The following is a 14,396-nucleotide window of genomic DNA, read 5'->3' on the forward strand; positions in this document are numbered from 1 at the left end:
CAAACAACTCCTACAACTAGCTTTATGAGAAGCTAGCAGCGTTTTGAGGGTTAAAACCAATAGATCATGCAAACTGAAAGTAGAAATCTGCCTATGCAAACTTGCAAAGTATGCAAACTGAATGTAGAAATCTGCCTATTACAAGGCCTTTAAATAGACATAAATTACACGGTTCAACATGGTGCAATGCAACACAGTGCATAATGTTCACAAATCTACCAGAGACAAGTTAATTGTGCTGTTAGCAACTGGCTGCACGATAAATCTATTGTCAAGTAACCAAACAGTCATGCTACAAACCCAGCCAAATCAACATGGAGAGCCACATTAACAATGATCAACCTCGCTCTAATAGAGGGGAACCGCCAAAAAAACATGCGGTGTATACAGCACTAAGAAATTACAACCAATAATAATCTATCTTGTTACTGAGGCATATAGTTGCTGATCTGTAGCAGCATTTAGTGTCCTCACAGGTTAGCAGAGGATATCCAGACTCCAACAAATAGAGCTTACAAAAGAGAAATACTAGGAAGTTCAGTTTCCAAGTGCCATATCAGTTCTGATTCCAATCACCTTCTCTGAATGTGTGATGTCAGGAAATCCTGTGATGCTTGCAAAAGTTCAGCTTCTTTCAATGCCCTCCAATCTACTATGATACATTATGGTGGCTAAAACATGCGACAATATGTTTTCCAAAACACTAACTCCGGGCAACACTAGCTTAATCAAATGACAATAAAAGGAATACTGCAACAAAAGCAACAGCAAAATTCAGTAAAACCCTACCGAACAGGAAATACAAATATGCTTTTTTCTGGAATTTTCTGCTCACCGTTAAAATAATGGATGGAAGTCAATCTTTGCGATATCTTGCCCAAAACCCTTTCTTCTTACTGGACTGGTAGTCTGAACTAGATTTACTGAGCTTTGATCCAAGAGAAAAATGTCGCTTCAAGAATGGTTTTGCAAATGCAATCTTTGAACTACTGCTAGCATCCATCTTGGGTAACTTCCCTTTCCCTGTAATTTTTTGACGTTCAGAGCTATCAACTTCACCATCAAGATAGCTATCTATAACACGATTCCTTGATATTTTCTGAAATTTCATTCTCAAATCTGCCTCTGCCTTTGAAGCTTTTTTAGACATTTTAGAAGTTTGTTTCTGCCCAACTGTGCAAATTGGGCAAACAGGGTCATATTTTTCAGCTTCTGTAGTCATGGTTTCCAAGCATTCAGCATGGTATACATGACCACATGCTAGAACAGCAACAACTGAGAGCTCTGCCAAAACCTTTAAGCATGCTCCACATGTTTGAAGATCAAGGGAAGGGGAATAAGAGAACCTGCTGCTTGATCCACTTATCTTGTGACGGCCAGAACCAAAACGCTCACTGTCAAAAGACCATCTTTCTCTTTGAGAAGAAGCAACAAGTTCAGAAAATGTGCGCAATGACCATCCATCAGAAGACCCACCAGCCAGATCGTTGCTATACGTTGAGAGCACAAATGATGGTCTTCCTTCTGAGACAGGATTACTATTTGGGGATTTCAAGCCCAGGATTCTACTATCTGAAATCTGCCTAAAGAGTTGATGTCCAGGCGAACGTCGAGCTCGTCTTGATGGGGTTGAACTGGCAGGAAGTAACTGACGATGTGAACACAAGTGCTCACCTGGTGTTGAGAAAGATGAACATGATGGCATGGAATATTGAAGGGCAACTGGAACAGCAGCAATTTCAGGCACTTCTATAGAGTTCATCTGTTAAAATAATGTGATTACCATGTCAAAACAGCAAAAAACAAGGAAATAACCTTGCACAATGGAACACACTATGATCTTCTTAGAACGGTAGTATGACTGCTAATGAACTCACCTTTGTAAAGTGGTTGTTGGTCATAGATGTCTCTGGAACATCAAAGACAAAATGCATATCAGCCAGAGCATAAGTAAGTTAAGTAAATCAACTACATACTCAAGATAGCTCATTGACTGACTATTGACAATCAAATAAAAAGTCTAGCTTTTGCCGGACCAGATATGGAGCATAATAATATCCAGAATCAAATATTCGGCAGCAAGGTCATAGGCTCTGCTTTAATGTCGATCACAAGACAAGTTTCCTCATAGCCACAAGAACAAAGGCGCAATTTACAGGACACGCCTTTGCAAGTCTAGAGAAAGGTCCTTCTGATAGAGACAAATTATGCCAACCAAATACTTTTGAAGCATAAACCTAAACTAGAAGACAAAGTGAATACAGCAAATGAACAGGGCATATTAAATTGAATGGTAGTGCTGAATTGCTGATATGTGATGAGATAAGTTGGAGAAAAAAGATATCGGGTAAACATAATAGCAAAACGTACAACATAAGGATATGAGAGGCACTAAAAGGTTTACCTGAAGGAGACAAGTAGTTTGTGCTGACCCCTTCATACGAGGGCGACTTTAGTGAGATGGGTGTACCAAGATTATCCAAAGGGCTACCACCGTCTGAAATCACTCCTCTCTCTGACCCTATTCCATCTTTCAATTCTATTCTAACATCTAAGTTTGTTCTATCACCAGACTGACATGAAGGGTTCTCATTTTCACCTGCCACACGTCGATAATTGTCCCATCGGAAACTCCAAGACGGAGAATATCTGGCTTGCCTATGAGATTCTCCATTTCCACTTCTGTTGGAAACAGTCGTATTCCTAGCAGCTACACAACAGGCTGAACCCATAGCCAGTCATATGCTACTAAAAAGACAATCTGTCACAGGAATGTCAAGCAAGAGATCTACCACTACTCCACTAGCATACCACTTCTTTCTGCAGAAATGAATAATCATTGAGGTTTATTTCAAAATAAATAAATAAAAATATAAAATAAAAGCATTGCAGCATATCACACCCTGTCTCTCTGCAAGTCTATCATAATCAGCCTCTCCAACAAGCAGTGGGGATTTTATGTCGTTGTAGTGTCCAATCAGAAGCAAATCAAGCAATTGAACTGTGAATAAATGAAACCTATCGGCTCAAAAAAAAATTAATAGAAACATAACCAAAGCGGGATAGAAGCAACAACATCATTAACTGTGGGCAAATGAAGAGCAAAAGGAGAGAAACAGTGGCTGATGATGTTATTAACATTGATATACATGAGGGCAACCTCAACTAAAGACAGTTCTGGCCCAATATTCAACACAAACCATAAGCCAAGTTAACCAACTAGCTTAAATGCAGAAGCAAAACTTCTTTTTCCCTGCTTGGCAGCACTAATTTGCAGAACCAAACAGCCATACTTGGATCATTAACCAAAAAATAATTTGCTTCCTTGTTAATAATGCAGCTGGGAAGGCAGCAGGCATTTGCATGATGAGTAATTAAAGCTATCATGCTTTATTAAGCTGGAAGTAAGCGGCTTACTATTTATGAGTTCTGACTGACTAGGAACACAAAATTAAAGACTAGGAAACAAAATAATGCTAAAATAACTAGATAGACTTTGGCAGTTATCTCTGAACTAGATACTCCCTCAGTTCATCTGTCCCTAGATAGGCCACAATTAAGAAATTGAGTTAAAATACCAAAAGTATCCTTCATAACGTAAATATTTACGCCTTAATCATGCAACAAGATAATCTTCCCTTTAGGTTATCATTAAGGGTAATATGTACAAGTTGTAAATAGAACAAACAAAATTCAGAACATTGACTATTTATGTATAACAATCCTAAACAGAGATCTGGTGGATTAGTAAGGGTCAGAGGGTATACAACAGAAGCAGCTTAAGTGAGATCCTGCAGAAGTTGGTAATAAGAAAGCAAAAAGAGAAATAATAAACTTTGGAAAAGCTAATGCATTCCCACTCAATATAAATAAACTACAACATGAGGCCTATCTAATAGGCTAAATAACACAGGAAAAACCCTATAACATTGCTATTAATGTTCTACTAACATGGAGAACTACTGGAGATGGTGGCTTAGTATCCCACAAAAATAGCCCACTACTCTTTGACTAAAAAAGGAAAAATGCTTAGTTAAATTAAAAACAATCATGACTCAATACCTAACTTTAAAAACAAGGAAACAATTAAACCACTGACAATGAACCACTAACAATTAATTTGAGATAAATAACTTAGCACAACCCCTTGCTTCAAATTTGTAAAATATATGTGAAGCACATCTCTTCAACTAAGATGCATATCTCATCTCATACAAATATTGTTCATGCACATTTTTACCAAACTCTAATCTTTGGAAAACTTCTCTCCTTCTGTGCACATTACCACCTGCCATTCAAGAACTTCCATGGCCACTTGTGCCACAATTTCTCTCTCATTATCAGAACCTACAATTCCTTACTATATACTAAAAATTTTGGCATTTAAAGAAATTTGGTTTTCCCTAATGCCAACAATCCTTTTCCTCATGGACCAATCTTTTGATAATTGTCAGTTGTTGCATTTCACTTTACTACCTTTCCCTTCCGAAAATGAAGATTAAGCTAGTTAATCCCTCAATTTTATCTCTATTTTTTTTTCCTCCTAGCCTAGTATTCAAACAAAGGACTTGTTCTCTTTTCGACGGCAGACCTCAAGTCCCTAAAGTGGAGTGGAGAAGTCATTGATCTCCTTTGGTCTACAACACTAAAGGCAATGACTAACTCTACTAGGGTTATTTTAGATAGATCTTTGAAGTCTTCAAATGAGAAACTTAATACTCATATTTTTCAAACGCTCACAAAAATCTTACCAACAACTCTCACATTATAAAATGTTTCATCAAGCAATCTAATTTGATTTTTTATCGCTTCACTATTCTTCATCCTATGCATCTCAAAGACTTAAACTCACATTTGAGGTTCAAAACTTCCATCAACTTTGTTTGAGCATTGCTCAGAAACTCTTCCTTTAACATTTCCGATGTCACCTTTGGTGACTCACAAGTCATGATAAAGATTCTGTTCGACACAACCAAAATACACTAAATGGCAATTTGCTTTTCTTGTCGCTTCTTCATCAAAGAGGGTTAGGCTAACATCACTCTCAAGTGCTTCCACAAACTCATAGCTTTCTAATATGAAATCCCATCAACTATTCTGGTTTAGTGCAATTACTGTAATCAACATCAATATCCCAACAAGGAAAAACACATGACTTCACCAAACAAGCTTGACCCTAACAATCCATTTAAGCCTAATTCCACCAAACATTAGTTCTAATTACTACCCTTAACCTCAAAACTTTCAGAATATCCCCAAAAACATCTCACTCATTTTATCCCACAAACATTCTAGTAATTCAAATCAAATCATCAACCAAACAAACCAATCACTAACAAAATCAGTTCAAATGAAACTCATCCACTCAAACTAACATCAAATTACACAAAACCCCAAAACAAATTCCTTCCAAAAATCAAAACTTTCAATACCCCTTATAAACAAACACAGAAATAAACACATTTTACATCAAAAAGTTAGGGTTTTTCCACGAATTCAACAATCAACAAAGAGAAAAAGACATAAAAATCGTACCTTTAACATTTAGGGTTGATTAACAAAGACCAAAACGCCGAATACAGGAAATTGAAGAGAGAGAACGTGGGGTTTTGTTTGGATGAAAGGGGAGAAATATTTCCCGGGGAGAAAGACGGAGTTTTTAGGAGAGAGAGAGAGAAAGAGGGGTGATGACTTTGGGAATTGTGCTTTTTGAGAGGGGAAGGTGGGGTCCATTTCACTTCTTTTTTACACTCTCTTTCTTCACTTTTTATTTATTTTAAAAATTATTTATTTGGGGTTGAGTTGGGTTGCTTTATTTTTAATTAATTTTGATTTATAAATAAGTAAAATATAAAAAGAAATGGAGTTTTTATGTGGTAATTAAAAAATGAAGGTTGTGGGTTTTTGTCATAGTGTCAGCTTTTGTCTATGAAAGAGAGTGGAGAAGACTGGAGGATGGAGATGCCTTTGTTTTTTTGGTTGTTTCGTCCTCTCTACGAGGAGTGAGCGACACGCGTTACCTCCCACTTTTAACCATTCATATATTGAATTATTGACTTATTTCGAAATGACCTAATTGGGTTAATTTTCCACACCATTTTTGCACTATCTCATTTGAGGTTCATAAAAATGGTCAAAAAAGAATAGTTGCAATAAAAATCATTAATATCTTTGTAGAGGTGATCATGGCCCATGTCGGGCTTTGACCAAAACAATTGACTCACTTCGGGTTGGAAAAGTTATGTCCAAACCAATTATTTCGGGTTAAAATTGGATTGAGTCGAGGTTTTTCAAGTTGTCAAAGTTCGAGTTTTTTTGGGTCGTGCTAGTGAGTAAAGCTTGGTTTAATTAGGTCTATATCTTTGTTTAAGCTTTATTTTAGAGATATCATTATTTCATTTATTTCAGAATAAAAACCCTATTTTAATTGGACATGTATGTCAATGTAGAAGTATGGCCAATAATCAATAAGTATAATCTATGAAGTTAATACTTGAAACCATACATTGAGATAATTTAACAAACATTCACAAAACTATTTTTTCTTAGGTATAAATCACTAGCATTGGTCAAAGTGAATTATGTGAATAGTTCAAAAAGCCAAAGTTGAGCATTTATTTTAAAGTGGAGGGAGTATAATATTTCTCAATTGCGGTCCCTAAGAAAGGTCCAAAACAATACTCATGGTTTGGATTATATTGAGCTACGATTTTACGTTTAAACCTACTTTTGATAATCTTTCTGTCACATTTTCATATTAAGATTCTTGATCCTTTTCGGATTCCACACTGTATTGTTCAAAATTAATAAAACTCTCCTTTGATCTTGTCGTGGACATATGATGAAAAATACTTTGTTTTTGACAAATAGTATGAAACAATGATAAAATTAAAATTGGATTGCATATTCTCAAATGTCAATTACCACTACTCCACTAGAGTATACATCCACAAATTGACTTTGTATTGTTTATGACTTTGAATATTCATATGAACATATCATTATTGGATAGGTCACAATCACAATGACTAGTATACAATGATTATCCTTTTACCATGTTGAACCTGTTTAACATCCACTAGTTTACAAAGGGTTGAAAATTCCTCCCAAATTCAACCAACTCAGTCCAAACCCTAAAAAATACAGCCCAAATAGGCCCATTAACCCAAATCAAAAGTGGGCCCAGCCCAATTTCTACAAAAATGTAGAAAATAGAAAAAGTGAAAAACCCTTCTCCAAGCAAATTCTCAGATTCTAGAAAAAAGCATTCCAAAAAAAAAAAAAAACAGGGTTCAAGTTTCTCTCTCTCGTTTCATCGGAGGATACTCGAAATAAATCCTCCGTTAAACTTGAGTAGAGATTTCTTCACATTCTTGTAAATTCTCAAATTTCGACAAAATGCAAGGTAAATTCTTTATGTTTTTGCATTTTTTTTATTTGTTTCTTTAATGTTTTCTTCTTGAAATTTATCTTAGAATCCATTGTTTTTTGATGTTATGAAAGAAACAAGTTATTTTTGTCGATGTAATTATTTGTATAAGTCTTTATTTTTGTATTACGATTATTTTTTCCAAGGGTTACTTTTATGATAAACATCTTATTCTATGGAAAAATTTGTTATTAATGTATGAATTAAGATTTCTGGTACATTTGTGTGTAATTATTGTAGATTTTCATTTTGATATGGTCTGCATAATACCCATTTATATTTTGAATAGAAAAAAAAAAAAATATATATATATATATATGCTTTTAGGTTTTTGCATATTTTGCACTTGATTAGAATTCTCTTTTAGTCCTTAGAACTTGTATGACAGTTATGGTTAGTTTTGGAAATGGGAACCTTAATCTTGATTGTTTATCAAGAAGATAAACTCCAAAGCCTTTATGGAGTGTCGAGTTTTCGTCTTTGTAGGATATACTTCTATAATATTCATCAAAATGTATATAGAATCACTATATGTGATTGGAAGATATGTTGCAGGAGGAAGGTTTTTGTGGATGACTATACCGAATAATCACTTTAATTCATGTAGCCGACCCCACTTAAGGGATTAAGGCTTTGATTGATTGATTGATTGATTTTTGAAAATTGGATGATACATTGTTTGAAAAGTGTGTTAGGATAATGTTCCTTCTGTTGTTTGTTTGATAATATGAGTGTTCAACTTTTCATACAGTATAAATTTGGCAGTTTGATGGTACTATGATTTATGAATAAGATTTTTGTCTGTTAACTTGGAAGATTGTAAATTAGTACCCTCAGCACGTCTCTAAATGATGTTTCTACTCTAAAAGGAGGACTATAAATTGATTATTGTAATTTGAATTCCTCTGTATTGAGCTTCCCATCATGTTTTCTTACTTTGTTTTTAATGCTCTAATCGCAGGTGTCATAGCACAGCCATGCTTCTATGCACCAGCAGTTCTTAATTACCGATATAGGAAGCCTATTCGTCGTGATCATGTAGAGGTGAGCCAGCTTGTTCGTCGTGATCATGTAGAGGTTTCAAGATTGAAAATGAAGGGTGAGCAATTACATGCTGTCTAAGCATATTTTTGTTTCTTGTATATTTATGTTACATTCATAGCAGTATATTTTGTGAAGCAATTTTTAGGCTGTACCTGAAGCTAACATTAGAGCAATCAAAACCCATCTCACTACCCCAACACTATCTTGAAAACAGTATAACTATATCGAAAGAATTGGTCATGATATTTTCCACTTGATGCTTATTAAAAGATGGTGATGATAATTGAGTTTTGTTTTCATTCAACTGAAATTGTTATTGTTTTCATTCAATTCTTCTACTAAAAAGAAGTTACTGATTGATGAACTGAATTCTTTCAGCTTGCCCTTTGCGCGTTGCTGCTTTCTCAGCACCATTAGCAATCAACAAGCAATTAAATGATGATAGCCATTTGCACAATCTCTCATTTTCACCTTTGAAAAGAGGCTCCTATCTTCCAAGGGCATCAAAGGGCACACTCTTCAGTCTCCCACCATACCCGAAAATGTCAGAGAAACCAAAATGGTGGTGGAGATCTTTGGCATGTTTGCCATATCTGATGAACTTCCTAGACCAGCTCACTTGGGTCTATGCTCACCCTACCAATAACCCTCCACCATTCCTCGAAAACTTTGATAACTTAGTATTCCCATTGCACAGCTCCCTCTTAGCACTCCCCAAGTTTTTCCTGTCATGTTACCCTATCATGTTTTACTTCTGGATTGTAAGGCGGAAAGAGTGGCCTCATTTCTTCAGGTTTCATGTTATTACAGCAGTATTGCTAGGGAGTTTGGTGCAGGCGATTGGGATATCAAGCAGTTGGTTTCCCTCGCGGTTCTTCCCTCCACATTTTTGGTCTGCTGCCACTTTTTTCTTTTTGGTTACAGTGTTGGAGAGCATGAGATGTGCTCTTGCTGGTGAATATTCCAGTATCCCTTTTGTGAAAGACGCTGCTCTTCTCCATTCAGACCTGAACATCAGATGATAGCTTCAAATTTTAATCTGAACTGTTTGTCTGTTTGGATACATCTCTGACGTTATCAGCAGACTACAAGTAAGGCCTTGGAAGGAAGGACTTCATTCAGCTTAGACATGATGAGTGTTCCATATAAACGGCGTATCCATTACACTACATCTGTTAGGATCCAGACTACTCACGAAGCAGTAGATAACGAACAGGAAGTGTTATTACGATCAAAATATAGTTTACATTTCAACATATTCAATTTGTATCGAAGTTCACTCTGAAATTCTTAATCATAGGGAATTCATATTAGCAGTGATTGCATTCTATAGTGTTACTTAAAGTTTGAAGGGATCCTTTGAACAGCAAAGTTTCATAATACAGTATAACCTGCATAATTGAAAGTTATCATGTTGTATAGTATCATTCTTAATTTTTTTTTTTTTTCCCTAAAGTATTAAATTTTATGATATGAGAATTTCCTTGAACTTGACTCAGAGACAGCAGGGGAATGCAGAGTATCTCAATTTTGTTTTGAATTAAAGAATCATAGAACAGGAGCTTCTTTCGAAGCATTAGCTATATGAATAGCTTAAACATCACAAGATAAACGGTTATTTCTTGTGATACTATTTGATATTGATATCAATACTCATCTTCTATTATTAGGGGCCTAGACGTTGTAACAATTATTTCCGGACAGATGGGGTATACACATCGGATGTATTATACACAGTAAACAAAAATTCGGAGTGCCTTGTTGTATTAGATGAAAACACTTCACCCTAGTCAAGCATCACAATTTTTGTTAATTTAAACAACCAATGCAATTAGACTACCGTGTTAAAAATCCTATCAATAATACTTTTCTTTATAATGAGCAAGTAGCCAATTGATCTAGGAAGAATCAACTATCAAATGCCCTTTTTCATTCATTTGATGGTGTTAATCTATTAGCCATTTACGTGACTGCATTTACATAATCTTTCCTCATTAATCTTCAGCTTTTTGTCATAACAATTAACAATCATCAGTAAATCAATTCTGGTCACCTGAAAATTTCCAGTGAGTTGTATGCAAGGTCGCGTACCAGATAGCAGTTATCACGTACTTTGGACTCATTTACTAATTGAACAAGTTTCAAAGGTTACGTTAAGGGCTCATTTGTCATCGTCTATGTAGTGATTTTCTTCCCCAAGTTTCAAAACATACACGGATACACCCCTGTGTGGACATACACTTACTTTATTGGCTTCATCATCAATGCATATAGTTCCGTACTACCATCCTACTTGTACGACTAAGTGATCAAAGACTTCCTATAAACTTTATTGACCATTTTCTTCACCCCAAAAAAAAAAAAAAAAAAAAAAAAAAAAAAAAAAAAAAAAAAAAAAACTAGACTTCACTAATAAGTATTCCTTTTTCTCCAACTTTGGTAATTTATGATTTTTTTCCTTTTATATAGTACGTGTGTATGTGCCTTAAACTCGACATATTTTTTAAAAATTACAACCATAATTTTACTAAAACAATTTTTTAATAATTGTATCATTTTCGACATGGAAACATTTCTAAAAGAGAAATGATAAATACAAATAAAGATAGATCGATAGGGTAACCATGATGATAACTAGTACGGAATATTGACTAAGACAATACTAAAAAAATATAACTTTAAGAGACCATATATCTTTACATACTCTAATTTTTGTCCAAAGTTTAACTCTAGGTATAAGTTAATTGTTAACTTGGTCTTCATCGAGTCATAGTAATAATATATCACGTCATTTTAACTATGATGCAAGCGTAAATTTATTCAATGTACAAGAATTGACTGTTTTATTTATTATTTCTTCAAATTTCATGTTGATGCATTCAAATTAATGTTTGTATTAATGAAAGGACATCATATAAAACTAATGAGATTTATGTAATATGTAATAAAATGTTGAAAATTGTATGTCATCACAAAATTGTCCAACCAAAATACAAGTACGGAGTAATTAATAAGAATTTAAGTACGTACTTAACTTTTTCCTTAATTTAAGTTAAAAGTTCCTGTTCAAAGTGGTGTGAACTGTGGTTATAAGTCTTATAATCCTTTACAAAAGCTAAAACATGTACTAAAAGTAATAAATAAACTCGAAACTTTGTAAGTGTTAGGTCAGGCATCAAGTAAAACTTTTTCCTTTAAAATATTTATTTAAAATTTTGATAAACCAATTAAGGGTCTGTTCTCTTACGTTGAAATTCAGTTCAGTTCAGTTCAGTTCAGCTCAGTTCAGTTCAGTTCAGCTCCTAATTTCCTTCATTTATAAAATATTCATTTCAGTTCAGTTCAGTTCAGCTCCCTTCAGTTCAGTTCAGTTCAGTTCAGTTCAGTCAATGAGAACAGGCCCTAAGTTGTCGCAAAATCGAAGGAGTCTGAGCATAAAATCTCAATGAACAAAGCTCTAATAAACCTACAACCAATTGACAAGTTCATTATAATTATGCTTGTAAGTTAGGGTTTGTTCTCATTGACTGAACTCAGCTGAACTAAACTGAAATAAATATTTTATAAGAGAAGGAAATTAGGAGCTGAACTGAACTGATGAGATGAGCTGAACTGAAAATAAACGTATGACTGTAGGGGTATGCAAAAAAACTGTAACCGTTTACCGTAACCGTTAACCGGTGTAACCGGCTCATTTAAACGGTTAATTTACTGAACCGTTTAAATTAAACGGTTACGGTTAACCGTACCGCTAAATATAGCGGTTAACGGTTACGGTTACAAGTTTTAGTAAATCGGTTAACCGTTAAAATAAATAAATATATTTTTTTTTTGAATTAGTGTACAAATCAATTTGGGGAAATTGGGTACGAATTAAAAAAAACTTAGTATGAATTAAAACTTTGTAATGTATTTGGTTTATGGATTTGTAATCTTAATTAGAACATGAATTTTATTGTTTATTACTTTATTTTTAAGTTTGTATTAGAGTTGGATGTTTGGAACTATTGGAAGTCATGCGGGGTTTAAAATTTATTAAACGGTTAATGGTTAACCTGTAACCGTACCCGTTAAGGAACGATTAACCGCTAGCGGTTAACCGTTCTTTAACGGTACAGTTACGGTTCGAAATTTTAAGTAACCGACATAACAGTTAACCGTACCGTTTAAGCTAAACGGTACGGTTAACCTATTGTGCACAACCCTACTTATGAGAACATGCCCTTAGTCCTCCTTTATGTTACTCCGTATTTTTCAACATAGGATATTTTTCTTACCTTACGTAAGTGTTTTTCATAATTTCTTTATTTTTTGGCTTGTGCAATAAAACTCGCAAGTTATAGTCTACTATCTTTTCTTAGTGAAAAAAGTGGATTAGCTAACCTCCTGGCGTATGACAATAATGTAACACTACTTAACTATAATCTACATTTTAATTAATCGATATTTGAATTTGGAAATTATGTTGCTTTCAACAAACAATATTAAGAAATTAAAATTTGCGTTCTTGATCATCATCATTTCTTTTACTAGCATCTTTGTACAAAAGTCCAAGTAATCGCTTCTTTTTCAGTTTTTTTTACTCTTTGTAAAAGCACTTTTTTTCATTGGATCATGAAAGCAAGTTTTTGTATTAACTATTTAACTTCTTAATCAAGAAAATTAAAGGCTTGTGGGCTTCACTAATGATAGTTCAAGTCTAATTCAATTATTTCAAAGGACTAATGTACTTTACATTCGTTTAATTTGTTTCTAATAATAAGCTCCCACATGATTTTTCATATCCTAACCTAAAAGTGTTATTTAGAAATGAAGAGGATAATTAAAACGACTATTATAAGATTTATAACGATCTAATTGACTTGAGTGTTAGTTTTTGGTGAATACATTGAAATTGTTCGCATAATTTTGCAAAAAAAAAAAAAAAAAAAAAAAAAAAAAAAAAAAAAAAAAAAAAAAATAAATAAAAAAAAAAATCTTCAATACATAATATTAGATCCATATTTTTATTACTTCTAAAGGTCGAGGCAAGAGGTCATGCATATTCTGAAGCTTAATCAGTTCGACTAGAATCATTGCGGTCTTCTAAACAAAAAATCAATCAAATAGTTAATCTAACAATTAATCTAATAATTCATTAATACGGACGTTCTTATTAGAAAGTTGATTGACAAAACAATTAATCTGCTTTATTTTTTTAAGTCCTTTAATTTGAACTTTCCAACTAATTAGTCACATGATGAACATCTTGTGGACTAGCTGCAATTCATCAACGACAATATATCGAACATGATATTACGTAGTATGCCCCTCATTAATGTCACAAATCACTGCACTATTAATAATTACCTCAATGTTTCAATTCGTACTACCACAATAATGTACATCAAATCATTAATTAAAATCTCTATAAATTTTTTAAAAAAAATTGCAAATTTTCTCTACATTTCGATTTAACTAAAATTGTAATACGATATTAGATCACAGCCATAAATTTATTAGTGTTCAAATAATACAATATCATAATTTAAGAAACGCATAAAAATAATGTATTATGATACTTTTAGATCAAATTTTGTTGACTAAAATTACTTTATATAATTACGAATCAGGGAATAATGGATACTTTAATACGGAGTAACTAATTAAACTTCCAACAATATTTTTTTTAATAAACTTCCAACAATATATATATTCTATAGTTAAATGCCTAAATTAAGCAACGAAAGGACAATGTCTTCTTAGAAACTGGCTGGCCATGTGCTTTCCATAATCTCCAATAATATTATTGGCATGGTTTTTGATTGGTTTTTCCTGAACTGTAATATAATCTAATCAAATTCAATTAATTTGTCATTTAATTCTTCTTTTTCTCCTTTCTAACATGCGATCACCGGCCAATCAAATCCAAATTATCAATTGA

At 33.6% G+C, this 14,396-nt stretch overlaps 2 protein-coding genes across 4 annotated transcripts; one reads left to right on the forward strand and one right to left on the reverse strand.

The window, feature by feature from the left end:
* Positions 1 to 111: 111 nt before the first annotated feature.
* Positions 112 to 5,778, reverse strand: LOC110724772. 3 transcript variants are annotated; one of them, XM_021904230.1, is made up of 6 exons: positions 5,536 to 5,778; positions 2,903 to 3,001; positions 2,405 to 2,820; positions 1,878 to 1,909; positions 836 to 1,762; positions 112 to 750 (listed from the first exon to the last, which is right to left on the reverse strand). In XM_021904230.1, exons 3-5 carry the CDS (start codon positions 2,730 to 2,732, stop codon positions 857 to 859), a joined length of 1,266 nt encoding a protein of 421 aa, XP_021759922.1. In that variant the 5' UTR covers positions 2,733 to 2,820; positions 2,903 to 3,001; positions 5,536 to 5,778; the 3' UTR covers positions 112 to 750; positions 836 to 856. The 3 variants fall into 3 exon arrangements, with proteins under 3 accessions (XP_021759922.1, XP_021759923.1, XP_021759921.1); XM_021904231.1 differs by having other exon boundaries at positions 2,903 to 3,018; XM_021904229.1 differs by lacking the exon at positions 2,903 to 3,001 and having other exon boundaries at positions 5,536 to 5,773.
* A 1,197-nt stretch (positions 5,779 to 6,975) lies between these two features.
* LOC110724546 (protein TIC 20-I, chloroplastic-like) lies at positions 6,976 to 10,231 on the forward strand. The gene is made up of 3 exons (XM_021903963.1): positions 6,976 to 7,405; positions 8,391 to 8,528; positions 8,852 to 10,231. The coding sequence occupies exons 1-3, from the start codon at positions 7,399 to 7,401 to the stop codon at positions 9,493 to 9,495; spliced, it is 789 nt and encodes a 262-aa protein (XP_021759655.1). The 5' UTR covers positions 6,976 to 7,398; the 3' UTR covers positions 9,496 to 10,231.
* Positions 10,232 to 14,396: the final 4,165 nt, after the last annotated feature.

Source organism: Chenopodium quinoa, unplaced genomic scaffold (assembly GCF_001683475.1).
Source record: "Chenopodium quinoa cultivar QQ74 unplaced genomic scaffold, ASM168347v1, whole genome shotgun sequence".
Lineage (NCBI taxonomy): Eukaryota > Viridiplantae > Streptophyta > Magnoliopsida > Caryophyllales > Amaranthaceae > Chenopodium > Chenopodium quinoa.

Coding starts and splice junctions, on each gene's coding strand:
- LOC110724772 (XM_021904230.1), bottom strand. CDS start 2,732: ATGGGTTCAGCCTGTTGTGTAGCTGCTAGGAATACGACTGTTTCCAAC. Junction 1,910..2,404: donor AAACTACTTGTCTCCTTCAG/GTAAACCTTTTA, acceptor TTGATGTTCCAG/AGACATCTATGACCAACAAC. Junction 1,763..1,877: donor CCAACAACCACTTTACAAAG/GTGAGTTCATTA, acceptor TTATTTTAACAG/ATGAACTCTATAGAAGTGCC.
- LOC110724546 (XM_021903963.1), top strand. Junction 8,529..8,851: donor TTCAAGATTGAAAATGAAGG/GTGAGCAATTAC, acceptor GAATTCTTTCAG/CTTGCCCTTTGCGCGTTGCT.